The sequence below is a fragment of the Struthio camelus genome, chromosome 13 (genome assembly GCF_040807025.1).
Source record: "Struthio camelus isolate bStrCam1 chromosome 13, bStrCam1.hap1, whole genome shotgun sequence".
Lineage (NCBI taxonomy): Eukaryota > Metazoa > Chordata > Aves > Struthioniformes > Struthionidae > Struthio > Struthio camelus.
Window position 1 is genome coordinate 788,594 of NC_090954.1, and position 18,870 is coordinate 807,463.

At 46.7% G+C, this 18,870-nt stretch overlaps 1 protein-coding gene across 5 annotated transcripts in view; it reads right to left on the reverse strand.

Moving 5' to 3' along the window:
* Positions 1–14,023, reverse strand: part of TCERG1 (transcription elongation regulator 1) — a 37,237-nt gene extending 23,214 nt beyond the window's left edge. Inside the window, exons 1-7 of one of the 5 annotated variants that reach the window (XM_068959585.1) lie at positions 13,910–13,955; positions 13,433–13,524; positions 12,611–12,836; positions 8,617–8,769; positions 8,115–8,382; positions 5,139–5,381; positions 1,079–1,141 (exon numbers count right to left, since the gene is read on the reverse strand). In XM_068959585.1, coding sequence (XP_068815686.1) covers positions 1,079–1,141; positions 5,139–5,381; positions 8,115–8,382; positions 8,617–8,769; positions 12,611–12,835 — 952 coding nt within the window. In that variant the 5' untranslated portion in view covers position 12,836; positions 13,433–13,524; positions 13,910–13,955. Of the gene's footprint in view, positions 1–1,078; positions 1,142–5,138; positions 5,382–8,114; positions 8,383–8,616; positions 8,770–12,610; positions 12,837–13,432; positions 13,525–13,909 lie in introns of all 5 variants that reach the window. The other 4 variants (XM_068959582.1, XM_068959584.1, XM_068959586.1 and 1 more) reach the window with 4 other exon arrangements.
* Positions 14,024–18,870: the final 4,847 nt, after the last annotated feature.

The window sequence follows — 18,870 nt, forward strand, 5'->3', positions numbered from 1 at the left end:
AGTAGCGTGTAATTTTGCACAGCACAAAGCTTGTTAGTTTTTAAGACTTTTTTTTTAATATTTCAAATTTGTAAGTGTTACATTAAAAAAAACTCTACTCGTTCTCCATAGCAAGTAATTATTTTAAAAACAATCCACTCCACTGTTCAATCACACTGCTAGTTTGAAAAACAATCCTAATGCTCTTAAAAAAACAACATTGGCTTGAAGTAGCCACACAATATCATATGGAGCAGAATTCCCTCAAAAATCTTAAACCCTGGCTTAAAAAAAAAAAAGTTAACATTAATTCAGAGTCTTGGATGAAACTGATGGGAAATGAAATTATTTAAGATTGTGTCATGTTTTTGTTTAGTGCTGAAGACCAATTGCAAAAAAAGCACATTTTATTTCACATCCTAAAGTAAAATAGCAAGTAAATGTCCAAACATTAAAAAGCTAGGATGCTACATGATTATTTCCCTAGTCAACCCAATGAAATGGATATACTGAACACATTCTGAATGATAACGTTTAGAAAAATAAATTGGCTTTCCCATAAATATGACCAGCATCACAAGATCACAAATTTGAGCTGTTAATATTTACATCAAAAATTTACCTTTTTAAATAAGCAAAAAAGTACACAATATACATTGTGATAAAATCATTTCAGTAAATGGCTTTTATTTTAAATGTACAATTAAAAAAATGGAAATTTATACTACGACACACATACACGCACACCAACATGCGAGCACAGTCATGTCACTATACATGTGGAAGTAAGAAAAACAAAAATCCACACACAAGAAAATCATAACTAAGAAGTATGGGCATGAGGAGGTTCACAATTATTACAGAACTCAACGATTACAGAAAACTGTACTGGATTTTTGTATTATATAAGCTAACACTAACAATTAATTTGGAAAGTTATTTCCTGGTCAAATACGATATCTGCATTTATACTGATTTTGAAAATAAAGTATATAGATTCATTCATTTGGGGAAGCAAATAAATAAATAAAAGAAACAACAACATTCACTACCATGCCAACTTACAGACAAAACGAACTAAGATGGTTTTGAAAATTACCGGTCTTGGTGGTAGCGACTGTCTTTACATACGGGCAGCTGACTATTTGCATCATTGCTACACCTGCAAAATGGATAAGCAAGCATGTTGGAAAGCTGCCATTGTATGTCAGCTACCACTGGGAGTCTGGATGTTACAGATTTCCTGCTACAATTTGGAATGCCACTTTCAACTGGCAAAGAGAAAGCTCACCGGCAAGAAAACGTAAATATTTTTTCCTCCAACATCATATGCCAGATCAAATATAAAACTAGTTTTAAGCTGCAGCAATAGCTTCTGCCTACATTAAACCAGCTGTTTAGTATTTATTGGGGGGGGAAAAAAAGGAAAAAAGGAAAAGATTTGAATGAAGGCTCAGGGGTTTAAGTTCATTCAAGGGGGAACTCAGCCCTCCTGCAGGGCAGTACCACAGGAAAAGACTCTGCTAACGGTGCTATCTTCTACTGACAGCCTTTGCTCAGACAGGTCCATTGGAGTAGCAGTAACAAAGAGAAACTAGCAGTCTTTGCTATTTTCACTCTGCTGCTGCATTGAGAAAGTAGCCATAAGAGTGGAAGGACAGTTTTAAACTAATCAGACTAGCAAGAAGTAGTGGGTGAAAGCCAAGTTCAACCCAGGGAAAAAGTTGAGGTGATGAGGGTCATTAAGGAAAGGCTGGAGGTGAAAGAAGGGGAAAAAAAAGAAAAGAAAGCAATGAAGCTGCAAACAGAGGTACACAAAGCTGCACTAGGTCAGTGGCAGCTAACTTTTTTTTTTTTTTTTCCTTCATTTCTCACTACCCAGAATGCCACGAGCTGGAAATGCTCTAAAAGCAGCATAATTAGCCCTCAAAAAGGTAGCATCATGCACTGCTCTGCTCTCCAGCTCATTAAGAAACAACACAGAAAGGCCACAAAGGGGGAAGCATCTAATCCTCTTCAATTAGATGAAAAATTCAGTAGGAAATCAGACAGGGGTAGGTAGGGGGAATGTATTCCCAAAAGCTTCATTGTAGGGGGTAGAAGGAAGCTCTGAAAGTTTTCTCTACATTAGTCCAGTTTAAACACTTTGAAACTCCTAGATTCCCCCTGCTGAATTATTTCAATTCCATCATCTGGGGTGGGAAATCCTCCAGCACAAAGTGAAATTAAACCCCTGTTTTTATAACCAAAGTAATTTATATTTTTCTTAATTAGAAATCTAGTAGGGCAAGCATCAAAAGTATCGCCAATTTATTTCAAAAAAGTTTGTGAGAAGATAGAACTGTAATGTGCTTTACTAATAATTTTAATGAAAGAATGCAAAATTAGCTTTATAAAAACGTATGAATCAAGATACAAAAGCATTGACTCAAACAGTGACTGCTTAAATCTGTTAGGGATTTTCATGTCATGTACTTGAAAATGAATGGGAAAATTCGTTTTGTTAAGGAAGTTACAGCATGTCTTAACATTGGGTCAGTATAAATAATGCCATCTGGGGGATCACTGAAATTGGAGATACTGTAGTGCAGGTAAGACTTAACAAATACCCCCAAAAAGTTGTTTCCTCTGCCAAGTTCATTTCCAAACATATAGCTAACTTGTAATGTATGAATTAAGAGAAAGCAGACTTACTTTTTAAGATTTGAGATTACTAGGTATCACTAATCAACTCTTCCACTGCTCCATCTTACTATAATACAATACACATCAACTTTGAAATCAGTTGTCATCGGAATTTGTCAACTCTGTAACTTGAAAGTGATCTAGCTGACTTTATATACATTGCTGAAAGCCCCAAACAGCTATAGATTAAAACTTAGTAGGCCTTTTTGAATTTACCCGTCATTCAAATGTCATGAAATTATTTTAATTCTCTCCTTTTTTTGGTCACTTTAAAGCATTTTAAAGGTTTCCTTTTCTTTTATGGTGCTTGTAAACCATTACAATCAACTCAAGTCAAAGTTAGGTGAAAGAATTAGACTGATTTTTATTCTGTACTCAAGGAAAATAACAAGTTAGACTCATTAGAGATTAGAGAAAGTATGTTCTTCAATGTTTAGGAGTCCTTCCTATGCATTCTAGTTCAACCCAAAAGGCTTATCTCGGCATAAGAACAGGATAAGAGGCCACATCTAAGACTTGTTAGCAGGAAAGTTCTGGAAGAAACATGTTTTCCAAAACGAGTTTAAGGAGAAGACAGATGCTCTTCCTGTGTCTTCCCTTCTATATATCCCAGTAGTCACTTTAGGATAAATGTGACAATTCTTTGACTGAGAGCTTACAAAAAAACCCTGGTGTGTCCATTTTTCAGTGGCACTCATCTCCTTACTGTTTTGATTATTCACACTTTGATCATTCACATAATCCACATTATTCATATTTATGACAGTTCACACTTCAGTAGGCGATTACATCCTTCAGAGGTGTGCAAGATCCTTTCATGCTACACTGATCTTTTGCTGGCTGGCAAGATTAGGAGTTGCAGTTAAGAACATTCAGCTGTCCACCTTTTAGACTTAACCATTTTTATTGTTCTCTCAAACCTCAAAAATATACAGACCCCAGAATTTTCCCTGCATCATTTATCCATTTTCAGTACAGCCTCAAATATTATGCTCACAGTAATATCTTTCATTTTTGTCTTAAAGCAATAATTGTTACATTGTGGTTTCCTTTTCAAGTAAATTACAGATTGAAGTAATTACTGTTATTTTAAAATAGGTAGCTATTTTAAAAGCCATCCAAAAGTAGCAGCAACTACAAAGTTGCTCTTCTAGTCTATGTCTCAACACAAATGCCCTTTATAGCTGTGTGTGGAATAACCAATTAGTAAAACTGATATCTATTTTAATTACTTTGATACTTATATATCCTTTACCATATATTAAAAAGGATATAAATAGCGGCCTAAAGGATTAGTCTTCATCCAACTGATTCAATGAAAAGCAAAGGCCTCCCTTCATATATACCAGATAATGTGTTAAAAGGGCAGCAGGAAAGAAATCATCTCTCTCAGCTGGTATGAAGAGGCAAAAAAACATAAGAAACAACTCAGAGTTGCTTCTTTGTAATCCTTAATCAGAAATTATGTTGTATCTAAGTACAACCGTGGTCTCAAATCTTTCTTTGCAACAGAAAATGCTATTGGACATTCAAAAAAATACTTTTGTACTAGAACAGGAATTGAACTGTATTTATGCAAACAAACATGGCAGTTAAGCACAGTGGCCTTAAGGACCTCTTCAGTGATTACAAACAGCAGCCAAGTCCAAAATTTTGCCAGCCGAAAACTACTTCCCTCTGTCTCTAAAAAGATATTTTATAACAATTTAGGAAAATATGATTACCCCAGGCATCAAGGGGCTGCCATCTGTCTAAGATTTCTTCATAACAGTCTTTACATCCAAAACCTACAAATTATACCCTAGCATCTCAAATGCCTGCATTACTGTTCCCACATTAAACCTCAACTCTTTACATTATCATTCAGCACCGTACTTGATAGCTGCAAAACAAGAGAACTGGAAACATCTGACATCATTAAGGGTAATGCACTTGAATGGTCATGCTCCCTGCTCATAAATATATTATTTTCGTCTAATTTCTTTTGGCTACAATCTCTGTCCTAATAAATATTCTTGTGTAGGACTGAAGGTCTAAATTCAAACAAGTAGTAAGAAAATTACAACAATACTGCAACTGGTAAAATATAAAATATGCTATAATATTAATCAGAGTCACTCATGGATTTTGTCCAGAAGCTCACTTTTTTTTGTATAGGATGACAAGATAGACACATCTGATGAAATGAAGACATTTTCAGTTCAGTACAGTTATGTTTTTCCTATCACCCAAAAGAAAAAGTTTTACATGGTCAAATGTAACTATTTTCTACTATGTATATCAAAGAACTAAAAGTCGAAAAAAATCATGTTCAGTGTTAATTAAAAAGTTTGTCTGCTAACCCTGAATTCTTTCAAAAAATATTCTAAGTGGAGAGGATTCAGGCAAGTTCCATACACAGTGGACACATGAGTGCAAACAAATTGACAACATGGACATGTAGTGGACAAGACAATTACAGTTTGCCAATTTACCTGGAAGTGGAATAGGCATGCCAGGAAGGGGGACACGAAATGGAGGTACCATTACTGGTGGAAAAGCAGGAATTGCTGCAGTTGGTTGAGGTACTGCATGAGGAACTGCAGGAGGCAATGTCTGTGGGACTGGCTGGGGTACAGTCTGCACAGGTGTAGCAGAAGGAGCAGAGGTTGAAACACTGACTGATGGTGTGGCAACTGAAACACCCGAACTTGGGGTCTGGTCTTGTGTGGTAGGTGCTGATAAAAAAACACAAAGAACACCTTGTATCTTAGATACTACAATATACTTGCTGCAAACATACTGGCTCTCTGTTTCCCAACAGATGTCATATAAGCAGATATGCTTAGATATATTCAACAGGACACTCTCGGACAGGAAAACCTTTCACCTTCTCTGTAACATTAAATATTTACAAAGAAAGCTGATTTCAATTTTTATCTTGTACCATTCTTTACACTTAGCAAGCCTCTATAGCAGTTGCAGGAGTATACCAAAGGACAAATATAGCCTCTTCATGAAATAAATGAAATTCTACTCTCTATCCCTGTTCAGAAAAGTAGAAAGGGAACATTACAGAGAGCTTCAAATGGGAAAAAAAAATTCTTATGTTGAATGAATAAAGACTGTTTTTTAACAAACATAGTAACAGCAGCACGTGCATGACATAGTCCATCTGAAACTATGCTCATGAAGTTGTGATTAAAGAATGGAAAAATGTCAATAAAAATATCTGTATAATTAAGCAAGGAGAAAGAAAGTGCTTTTGTTTAGAAGCTGCAAGAACTTTACTGGTCTTCAGTGCCTCCCAGTGGGAAAATATACTATTAACATTCAATTCAGTAATCCTTGCAGCATGATTGAAATCAGCTTTTAACTGGGACTAGAAAACAGTATCAAAAGACTGGAAAACAGTAATCAGATCTGACTGATTTAAATATATTGGCCACCTTGCAAATTTACAGTTTGGTGGGGGGGAGGAGGAACTGTTGTAAAAACGTAAGTTAAACGTTTTTTTTTTTTTAAAAACAACTTATGAGCATATTATATACTGGCATATTATGGGTTTTCCTGAGTATTTAAAGATGATCAGTTGTATTCCCATTAAGATATTGATATTAAGGAATTTACAAAAAGATTTTTGATGCGTTTTTATTGTTCTAGGAAGGGTAAAGTGCTTATCACTGTGTAAAATTTAGGGAAACAGAGTCAGGCAGTCAGTATGCAATTTATTTTAAGGCCTAAATCAAATCAGTACCAGACAAGATTGAAGCTCAGCCAGAGGCCCCAGTCTTTTACCAGCTGAGTCTGAGTGCTGTAGAATTATTTTAAATGATAAAATTTTATCACTTTGGCACAGACACCAACAGTAACAGTTCTTGAAAGCAAAGACAAAGTTTAGCAGGTAGAACAGATAGAAGTGCAAGAGATTCAGTGTTTGATATCAGGAAATTGCGTGTTTCACAGTAGACGCATAAAGTGATATTCCAAAAGCAGGATCAGCTATAGTGAACCTCAAAACTCTGCATCAGACCAGAACCTAACGTTCACCTGCTTGTTGTTACCCCGCAGAACGGTTACAGTCGCTGCGTGATGACACTACACCATACTTCCACAAAGCAGCTGTACACAACATTCAGTTACTTTTCAAATTAAGGAAAAGCCCTAAAATGCTCTGAGCAATGCAAATGATTTGCTACAGTTACACTCTAAGGATCTGCCCTCCCTGCAGTGTTTACTCAAGGCATAATTTGAGGGTTACCTGAATTTGACTCCCTTCCATACATAGATGTCTAGAGTTTGGGTTAAATGGTAAATTAACCTTGAGTTGGCTCACCTATTAAAGGAAAAAGGTGAAATAATTCAAGAGGATGCAAATATATGCTACAGCTGGAATTAGCACAGTTAGCACATGGCTGCTAACCTTCTGCATACCCTTTGGCCTGACCCACTGTACACATTTTTGCCAGTACAGTTACAACAATCAAAAGGGTCAAACGATGGGATTCTTAACCAGGATAAATTTTGTGTCTTCAGAAACCCTGCGCATAGACAGTAACACTAATCAAACTGTTCTTTAACAAGTTTACCTCCCTTGTCCGTGCTAGGTGATTTTACTGTTTGCTGGTGACGCTCGTGTGCGAACAGCTCTAGAGTACGTAAAACACAGCTCCACATAGTTGCCCTGCACTTTGTTAGTACACATATGCCAACATAAGTTGGATGTAAATTACACTCTTTATATGTATAAATTGTACATAAACCTGTATTATGCGCACGCTGCATAAATTCAGACCTCTGTCCTCAGGGACTTCCACTCAGTCCATGTAAACAGCAGCAACCTTCAGGCTATTATTCAAAGGTCATCAGAGAACAAAAAGGGTTCTGAGGACCTTCTTTTTCCTCTTTGTTTGTGCAGCTCTAACAAATGGGAACTTATGGGGCTTCCTTGACAGAATAATAAAAATCAAAACGTATTATATCAGAAAGAGCTCTACTCTATAACCAACCAATTCTATGCAGCCCAGGAGTAGCAATGACAGATCCATCCTCTTAAAGTAACATATGCAATTCTGGAAACAAAGAGGAAATTGCTAAAACTATGACCCCTAACTCAAATTAACTTTTTGTAAGATACTGCTTTAAGAAATTTAACTTTAACTATAGTCAAGGAAATGGATGCATAGTAGTAACAGCAGAAATAAACAAAAAACCCAAAGACCTGAAGAAAAAAAGTTGCACAGGGACATAATGATTTATCTTCTCAAACACAATGTTACTCTCCTGAAGTAGCTCAGAGGAAAAAAAAAATCCCATGCAGGCTTCTGCATTAAATACAGTACTTCAGACTCATACTCCACTTTATGTTGAAACAATTTCCTCCCGGATGTTAAGTTTTTGCTGCAGTAACTCCCCCAAAGCAGCATCTGTTCCCCACCCTGACAAAGCTTGAGAAACCCTCAGTTACTCACTGGAAATTGTCTGTGAAACTGAGGTGGCTGTGGTCGTAGTAGAGGTTGTGGAGGACTGAGTACTGGAGGATGTTGATGGAGATGCTGCAGACGCAGGACTACTGGTGGTTGGTGTGGAGGCACCTACTGCTTGCGCCTGGGCCTGGGCTTGCGCCTGGGCCTGGGCTTGTGCAGCTAGCATCGGTGTCAGCTCCGACTGCTGAATAACTTTGACTCCATCTGGCTTAGTCCATGCTGATTCGCGTGTACGCGCGTTATAGAAATAGACCTACAATTTAAAAACGTCACTGTCAAACAACTCCTTATCTGGAGGGAGAGCATCTATAAACGGTCTTGTTCCTACTACTCTAAAAATAATCAAGTAATATTGCTAAAAGGATAGACAAAAATACAGGGGTATACCACAGGGAAGGAATCTCCACGTGCAAGGTCATATACAGCAACATGTTAACAAGAGCGGTAAACACCCACTACACTTTGTTGTTTCTGGCAACAATCTTACCTTGCCATCAGGAGTTTTGTTTTCTACCCATATCTCTTCTGCTGGGGGCATTGTTGGTGTTCCTGGGGCATTGACAGGTGGCATTCCTGGAGGGAACATCATACCTGGAGGTGGCGGCATGCTACCCATGGGAGGAGGCATAAACGGTGGTCTCTAAAGGCATATAATAACAACAATAATGTAATACAACTTCCAAGCAGAGTTTTCCTTTGTTACAGCACCAACAGACAGTACAACCACTGTAAGGTTAAATCTACCAGTCCTGAGAGCTGCTTTAACAACCTGAGGTTACCAGCTCAGAGAATGTGCTCCCTGACAAGCCACCACCTATGGCAGAACAGCTGTAGTAAGCATTTCACATCTGAGGTGTTAACATAAATGCAAAGCATCAGAAAAAAGTGGCATGAAAAGAAGTGGGGTGGGAGAAATAACTCTCTCCCTAAAATAGACAAGATATCCCAATGCAAGGAAGAGAAAGAATGGAAGAACTGTTCCTGAATAACTGCCACTCAGACCTCCCCAAAATGATTTCTTGCAGTACCACTGAACAGTTACACTACGACCCTCCCGGCAAAAAAGAAATCATAAGCAAGCATCCCATTTATTAGCATAGCATAGCAGCTGATTTCACTACAATCCATTATACTTTTTGATTATCCATTAGCTAAAGTTCTAACTAGTGCTAATTTAAAAGCCACAAAAAAATACATTTTCATTATCACATCATCAGAAGAAATCCAGAATTGCCCTGCACACCACTGCTAAATATATGCCTGAAGATAATGCTATACATAATCTACCTTTAATCAGAAAGCAGGCTTAAGTTCTTTTACTTTACTTGTTTATTCAGATTGTTCTGAAATCTGCTGTGTATAGCGAGTACAGTGAACACATCCCTAATAAAAAAAATCAGCTGTCAACAAAATCCACTAGGTTCTTCTAACTTATTCTGCACACACCCACAATTGCCCTAATTATCCCTATTACTCCAGATTTAATTTATGATTCAAAAGATTACCGCTTCACAAAGGCAATACCAAAACAGTTCACTAGTAAAGCTTGTAGCTCTACGCTAACTGACAGGCTTAAGAGTGAAATGCATACATGCAGCAAGACTAGGGCTCTGCTGAAGCTAGAATGTTTGCAGGAAATCCAGTGTCACAGAAATTGGGTGGCTCAACGTGACATGCCGCAAACACTGACCCTGAGCTGCACCCATGCACTGAGAATTTGAGTCCTACCCTTGGTAGTTTTCAGTGCGTGCCATGTCCTTGGTTTCTGTCTGTACTTGCAAGGGCTTCTTTTGGAAGTTTCCCTGAGATCAAAATTTCTGCTGTAAAGAGTGATATTTTAAAGTGCTCTTTAAATTCACATACTGAATCTGATTTTAGTTAAATACTATTATAAAGGAACTCAAGAGTACATGGACAGAAATAAAAACAAACAGGAAAAGTCATTAAGGTAACTATCTACATCCTCTCATTCCTTTCTTGATGTTTCTTCTCTACAGCTCCTCCATCTGGCCATGAGATGATCCTTCCCTTTACTGCTCTACAATCTGGAAAAAGAATACAGAACAGCTCATTTTTTGCCTGCTGTTACTGCTTTCAGAAAAAAAGGGTTAGACCATTCAAGGCAAGTCCTAGGAGCAAAGGAGGGGATCACAGGTGTACATCAGGGGATGCTGAATACACTTCAGTTCTGCTCTAAGAATATTCTCTCCTACTTCTCCGTTTCTACGTCTTTCAAATCGTCTCTCCATTGTACCAAAAATCAGGGTGAGAAGCTAAACACAAACATGCTCAGTGCAAAGCAGAGCACAATGCTGAAATGCAATCCAAAATTTAAACATGCTTAGCGCATGGATTCCACATACAGTAAAAAGTGGCAGAAGACAAGCTTACTGTATGGCATGATAAAATAGTAATGATACAACACCTGAGAGCTGAAGCACATTCAAAATAGACATCAAACACATACAATGAGGAGACGTCAGCAGCTAGGCATGGGGCTTCAAATTAACATCAGAAGATTTTTGAAACGGTACTGTCAGAAAGTGAGGCCCTATTCTCCCATCTCAGTTCGAGTTCCACTGCATATTTTGACACTCTCCATTGCTTCAGAGCTTTACAGCCAGCGTATGGCCACATGAAAGTTAATTCCAAGCAACTAGGAAAAGGGATCAGAAGGTAGCAACCATAGGTAGAAGTAGTTTTAAATCAACTTAAATGTGAACACGAAACCGTACCATAGAACAGGGCCCCTAATATTGAATCAAAGGAAAAGCTGACATTCAGTGAGGTACGTGGGGCTGTTTACATCCCTCAGACTTAGCGTTTCAGTCTTCCGTTCCATAAGACTTCTGCTTGACTGAGAACATTTCAACAAAATGAATAACTACTTCACATCTCCCTGAGCAGTCCAAGTTCTAACAATAGGCTTTATCTTTGAGTACACAGAGAGCCCAAGTGAGCGTGCTGCCCAAGACTGGAAGAAAGACCTGGAAACACCAATGTGTTTCCACCAATGCGGAAACATGTGCTAGTTTCTTCTTGAAATCTTGTCCTTGAGATGACTATAGCATACATAAAACGAGGTTATGGTTTGATGTTAGTTTATTTCAGGTGGAGCCTGGTTTAATCCTTGCTCCTGCTCTAGTGGCTTCTTCACTTTGCAGAGCTACACAGTCAGCCAATCTGATTAAGAGCAACGTGGAAAAAAGGGTTCTAGAGCTCTGCTGCCAAAAAACGTATGCAAAGCAGGCCCTAAAATACTGTGAAATAACCACGTCAGCATGTTCTCTCTCCACCTTGTCAACACCCCTACATTAAAAAAAAAATTTCATAGACTAAAATTTACACTGTTCCATCATAAACAGTGGATTTAAACCATTAAATATGAAATATGTAGTTTTATTTATCTATTTATAGGTCTGCCTGAAGTCCTACACAGCAATTACATTGCACTGACACACCTACAAAACACTATTCGAGTAAAATATTACTTATTCACAAACATATTTTATCTTTCAAAACATCAAAGTCTCTTAAAAGTAGGCAAACGAACTTAAACATATATCACCATGAAATCTACCTTATTTGAGACCCATAGGCTCCTAATGGATAGCAAAATATTCCTGTAGATGCTAGGAACAGTCCAAGTTAAAAACAAATTAAAAAAAAAAAAAAAAGATAAAGCGTTCCCCCTCTGCTGAGCGCAAACTTTTGTCAGCATATCACAAGAGCAACCTGCAGCTGACCAGTCAAACTCTAAGCCTACTCTCAGTTTTTTCAAACATTAAATTTTTTTTTCCCAGTCTGTTGACAATTTTTGGTGCGTTACTAACAACACAACCTTCAGAACACAGCGCTGAAGCAAAACATACTTGATCACTGATTATATACTTGCTTCTTTTCTCAGATTTACTACTGGCCCATCTAACCAATCCCCTGTTAATCAAAAATAACCATAAATTAACACAGAGATTACAGGTGTGGTTCATGCTGGAACTCAAACAGAGTTTAGTTCAACGCTGGTCAGTTCAGTCCAGTCCTCTGTTAGTCTTCCTGCTCGTTCATCATTACATCACCACAGGGCTACAGGCAGAATTAAGATTATCCCAGAAGGCTGATGCGTGCTTCATCTGCCTATCTGCTAGAGTTTAGAAGTCTGAGCACAACTGAATCACACATCCTGGATGGCCACAGGGCACCAATATGAACTCAGGTTTTAGTAACGCCTCCGTGGATGAATTTATCCTGACTGCACAAGCGATTCATCTAAAATTGCCTCAAGGAACTGTGCAGAAGCTGCTTGTATACACATCACATGCATGCATTAGTTTTAAGATAGCACACAGGAGTCTTATGCTTTCACCATGCCCTCCTGGTTTTTTCACTCATTTTAGTGGCATTCCTCTTATTATTTCTATGCACAAACAAGAAAAAACCCTAAGCTCCAACTCGACCAACTAAAAGAATCACACGTTATTTACCTGTAAGTGTGGGGGCCCCATTGGTGGAGGAATCCCTCCCGGAGGCGGCATTGGAGGCATGTTCGGATCAAATGGAGGACGTCCAAAAGGGGGACGAGGTGGTGGTGGAGGACCTCGCATCATACCAAAAGGTGGAGGTGGTCGCATGAGAGGTGGTGGGCCCCTCATGACAGCATTTGGTGGGGGAGCTGGGCCACGAAATCTCAGTGCTTGCTGCTGAGCCATTCTGTGGATAAGGCCAAAAGGAAATAAAACCGATTTTCACTTGCTGCTTAATGGTCGGCTAGATCAATTCTTACAAACAAGAATAAAAAAAGTGTGGGGGGGAAATTAATAAAATCAAAAGGACACAGAAAAATGTAAAGTTTTAAGAAACAAAACTAAATGTGCAACTACTCTAATAGCTCCTTCCCCTTCAAAATTCAAATCTATCACTCCTCAACTGTTAAACTCTGCTTGTGAAAATGGGTGACCTACATCTCCAACTAGGATGGGCAGGCACTGTGGAAGCACCCCTTGACCTGCCAAAACTCCTAAGACACGACCTGCAACTCCTCTTCCTAACTGCAGATGCTAGACTTCTTGAGCAACGGCTGCAAACCGTGTCAGAGGTTTTAATTATTTTGTAACGGGAACGAGTGTCTACTCAGGATCTGGACAAGACCGCTACCGACATCCTTTCTGCTCGTGACCTGCGGTGGGCTGCGCTCTCTGACCTGCGGTCAGGGCCAAGGGCTAACTAACGCGCTAACCCTGCCGTGCCACCCAGCCCGCTACACAGGTTGCTCGGTTAAGCGTAGATATAGAAAAAAAAACGTTCACCTTTGGAACCAACAAACGCTCCTCTGCTGCTCTCAGGGAAACAATTTTGCCCACCATTTAGTGCCAGTGCAATACCAATGTTGGCATGATGACTCAAAATTGAAAAAAACAAAGGTTATCAGAAGGTGAGCGGCAACACACATGCACCTCGGGGCGCCGCGAGCTCCTGCGCCCGCGGGCCTGGCCGCCGCCGCCGCCGCCCGGGGGCCGGAGCCGGGACTGGGCCGGGGCCGCCGCCCGCGCCCCCCCGCTCGCCCTCGGCGCCGCCTGCCCGGGCCGCGCGGGCACAGAAAATGGAGGCGGCGAGGAGTGGGGCCCGCCCGGCCCGCCCGCCCGCGTCCGGCCCGGCTCGGGGCGCCGCCGCCGCGCTCCGCCACACGCCGCCGCCGCGGGGAGGCCGCGCCGGGCCGGGGCCGGCCGGGCCGGGCCGCGGCGCCCCCCAGGAGCCCGCCCCCGCGGCGCGGCGCCGCGCGGTACCTGAGCTCGCTGCCGTACCGCTCCGCCGCCGCCGCCTCGCCCTCGCCGCCGCCGCCGGCCCCCGCGCCGCCGCCGCCGCGCTCCGCCATCGCCGCCTCACAGCGCCGCCGAGCCGCTGCCGCCGCGCAGGCCCCGCCCCGCCGCGCCCCATTGGCCGCCCCCCGCGCCCGTCAGCGCGCGCCGGGGCGGGCGCGCTCGCCCATTGGCCGCCGCGCCCGCCGACTTTGAATGAGGGAAGCCAGGCGCGCCGGGATTGGCTGCGCGGAGGCATCCCGCGCCGCTTGCTGGGACGAATCACGTGAGGCGTGACCCGGCGAGAGGACCGGAACAGAGCTCACGTAAGACGGAAGAGGCTCTATCCAATCAGAGGGCACAGCGAGCGGAGGCATGTGCACCAATCAAACCCCGCGGACCGCCATGCGTCGCCCAATCGGAAAAGCCGAACCGGGAGCAGCCCGGCCAATCACGTAGCGAGGGGAGGGCGCGCGGGCACCAGCCAATGGAGAGCCGCCAGGGCGTTGGCAACCGGGAAGGAAACAAAGTTTCCACGCGGCAGCCAATGAGCGGGCGGGGGGGGCGGTGGAGGGACCGGCTGCGCCGCGAGCGGCCGCTGGGCGGCGCCGTCGCCGCGGGGGGCGCGGAGGCCGCGCGCGGGTCCCGGGGCCGCTGCGCTGCGCGGGGCCCTGGCGGCGGCGCGGGGCGGGGCGGGGCGGCCGCGCTGCGGGGGCCCGGTGCGAGCCCGCCCGGCCCGCTGCGCGCTGCTCCGCGGAGGGCAGCGCAGCCCCCGCCGCCCCCCCGCGCCCGCACCGGCCCGCACTGACCGTGCGCCGGCTCCGCCCCCGCGCTGCCTCCGCACCGGCCCCGGCCCCGGCCCCGCACCGGCCCCGCACCAGCTCCAGCCCCGCATCCTGCGCCAGCCCCGCATCCTGCACCAGCTCCAGCCCCACATCCTGCACCAGCTCCAGCCCCACATCCCGCACCAGCTCCAGCCCCACATCCCGCACCAGCCCCACATCCCACACCAGCACCAGCCCCACATCCTGCACCAGCTCCAGCCCCACATCCTGCACCAGCCCCACATCCCGCACCAGCTCCAGCCCCACATCCCGCACCAGCTCCAGCCCCACATCCTGCGCCAGCCCCACATCCTGCACCAGCCCCACATCCTGCGCCAGCTCCAGCCCCACATCCTGCACCAGCCCCACATCCCGCACCAGCTCCAGCCCCACATCCTGCACCAGCCCCACATCCTGCGCCAGCTCCAGCCCCACATCCTGCACCAGCCCCACATCCCGCACCAGCTCCAGCCCCACATCCTGCACCAGCCCCACATCCTGCGCCAGCTCCAGCCCCACATCCTGCACCAGCCCCACATCCCGCACCAGCTCCAGCCCCACCTCCTGCGCCAGCCCCGCATCCCGCACCAGCACCAGCCCCGCATCCCGCACCAGCTCCAGCCCCACCTCCTGCACCAGCCCCACATCCCGCACCAGCTCCAGCCCCGCATCCTGCGCCAGCCCCACATCCTGCGCCAGCTCCAGCCCCACATCCTGCACCAGCCCCACATCCCGCACCAGCTCCAGCCCCACCTCCTGCGCCAGCCCCGCATCCCGCACCAGCACCAGCCCCGCATCCCGCACCAGCTCCAGCCCCGCATCCTGCACCAGCCCCACATCCCGCACCAGCTCCAGCCCCACATCCCGCACCAGCTCCAGCCCCACATCCTGCGCCAGCTCTGCATCCTGCACCAGCCCCACATCCCACACCAGCACCAGCCCCACATCCTGCACCAGCCCCACATCCTGCACCAGCCCTGCATCCTGCGCCAGCCCCGCATCCTGCCCCAGCACCAACCCCGCATCCTGCACCAGCCCCGCATCCTGCACCAGCCCCGCATCCTGCGCCAGCCCTGCATCCCGCACCAGCACCAACCCCGCATCCTGCACCAGCCCCACATCCTGCGCCAGCCCTGCATCCCGCACCAGCTCCAGCCCCGCATCCTGCACCAGCCCCACATCCTGCACCAGCCCCACATCCTGCGCCAGCCCTGCATCCTGCACCAGCTCCAGCCCCGCATCCTGCACCAGCCCCACATCCTGCGCCAGCCCCGCATCCTGCGCAAGCCCCACATCCTGCACCAGCCCCACATCCTGCACCAGCTCCAGCCCCGCATCCTGCACCAGCCCCACATCCTGCGCCAGCCCCGCATCCTGCGCAAGCCCCACATCCTGCACCAGCCCCACATCCTGCACCAGCACCAGCCCTGCATCCTGCACCAGCTCCAGCCCCACACCCCGCACTGGCCCCACATCCCACACCAGCCCCAGCCCTGCATCCCCCACCAGCTCCAGCCCCACGCCGCGGCAGCGCCCGGGGCGGCGGGAGCAGGGAGCACGCACCCTCGGCCCCCCAGCAGCCCATCCAAAGCAGCCTGCAGGACGCGGTGGCTCCACCGGAGCAGCCGGCGGGGCTGGGGCCTGCGCCCGGCTTTGCCGCCCGCCTGGGGTGGTAGCACGGTCCAATCTCCGGGCTAAAGTTTTGCCATCTGTAGGACTGGGATAATAATCCTAAAGCACTTTGTCCTCTGAGCGTCTGCAGCAAAGTAAAATATACTTTGTGTGAACAATTCTTTATTAAGAAAATTTCCTTATAATGAAGAGTTTGGTTACAATAGTTGATGCTTGAGCTATGAGTTGTTTTCATTGGACCTAGGTCACTTGTCATTCCTCTTTCTTATTAAATGAATACAAACCTCAAAAACCAGTGGGGATGCAAATTGTCAGCGCTACACGTTTGCTTTCTGTCACTACTCCTTACGGTTTGCTTGAACAGGGCGGCTGGGCGGCGCCTTTGGAAGGCTCTTGTGGGTATTTGCCCAGATGTTGTATCAACAGCGAAATAATGTCTGTGCATGGGGAAAAGAAGGGGAGGGAAATGCAGAAAGCTTAATTAGAGATGATGAAGCACTTTGAGAGTCAGGAAGAAGAGAGGGACCGCGCGGGTGTTAGATACCCATTTGACGGAGCTCCTGCTCCTGTTTTGACTCATCTGCCTCAGATGTTGATGTCTGGCTGTGATGTGTTTCGCTTTATTCCGGGCGCCGCGTAGCAGGCTGTCAGCACGGAGCAGCGCCGGGTGTTTTTAGAAGCAGCGCTGGTGTTTGCCGCACCGAGCAGGCAGGGGTGTCAGATGGTGGAAATACAACAATACAACTTCAGAAAATTGCTCCCTGAAACACGTATACATCCCCAGACGCCTTTGATGTGGCTAACGAATGGGCCCTTTTTAACTTAGTCTTTGCTGATAATCGTGCCGCAGCTCCTGGGCAAAAGTATCAGCGATGCGGGTGTGCAGCCTGGCCCCGGGCATCAAATATTCATAGCGGCACAGATGGGAACCTGCAAAGAGCGTGCACAGAAAGGGAGCGCGTCCCGCACGCGAGCGGGTCGGCGCGTCAGGAGGCGCTTGCGGTTTGCTTCTGCAGCTGCGGTGGCGGCAGAGCAGAGGGGACGGGGACGGGGACGGGGACGGAGAAGGGGCCGGGGATGGGGACAGAGAAGGGGATGGGGATGGAAAAGGGGACGGGGATGGGGATGGGGATGGAGAAGGGGATGGGGATGGGGACAGAGAAGGGGATGGGGATGGGGATGGAGAAGGGGATGGGGATGGAAAAGGGGACGGGGATGGGGATGGGGATGGAGAAGGGGATGGGGATGGGGACAGAGAAGGGGATGGGGATGGGGATGGAGAAGGGGATGGGGATGGGGACAGGGACGGGGACGGGGATGGGGATGGAGAAGGGGATGGGGATGGGGACAGGGACGGGGATGGGGACAGGGACGGGGATGGGGACAGAGAAGGGGATGGGGATGGGGATGGGCACAGGGAAGGGGACTGGGAAGCGGAGGGTGCTGGCCACCCAGCACGCGGGCTGGGGCTGTCACCCCCTCCCTCCCGCCAGCGCAGCGCAGGCTTCCCGAAAAGCCGGGACTGCAGCAGCCTCCTGCTCAGCGCCGCAATCCCCGAGTCCCTCACTGACATATCTGCGCTGGCAGAAGGCCTAATGCAGACAGCGCTGCGCTGGCGGCAGCTCCTGGAAGGTGCAATCGCGCCACGCCTGGGGCAGCTCGTCGCACTCGCTGCGGTTTGATTTACCGTAACGGCGCAGAGCTGCATTGGAAGCAAAACGATTTCACCTCACGCCAGCCCGGCCGGTGCGCGCCGGCCCGCTGCCGGCCTTCCCCGGGGCGTCGAGGGCAGGCGGCGGCGGTGGCCAGAGCCTGCTGCACCGCGGGCCGGCCTCCGCCCAGTGAGTGGAAGCTGTAGAGCCTTGGGGCTTCCCGGGCAGCTGAGAAACCCGTACATCTACATACATACACGTGTGCATATGCATACACACACACACACACACACACACACTTGTGCACACATACATATATATGTACTGCAGAGGAGGACCTGGGAGTCCTGGTGGACAACATGAGCATGAGCCAGCAGTGTGCCCTTGTGGCCAAGAAGGCCCATGGTGTGCTGGGCTGCATTAGGCAGAGTGTTGCCAGCAGGTCAAGGGAGGTGATCCTGCCCCTCTCCTCAGCCCTGGTGAGGCCTCCCCTGGAGTACTGTGTCCAGTTCTGGGCTCCCCAGGACAAGAGAGACATGGCACTCCTGGAGAGAGTCCAGTGGAGGGCTACCAAGATGATTAGAGGGCTGGAGCACCTCTCCTCTGAAGAAAGACTGAGGGAGCTGGGCCTGTTCAGCCTGGAGAAGAGAAGACTGAGAGGCGATCGCATCAACGTGTCCAAGTATCTGAAGGGGGAGTGTCAAGAGGATGAGGCCAGCCTCTTCTCCGTGGTGCCCAGCCACAGGACAAGAGGCAATGGGCACAAACTGAACCACAGGCAGCTCCATCTGAACCTGAGAAAAAACTTCTTCACTGTGAGGGTGACAGAGCATTGGAACAG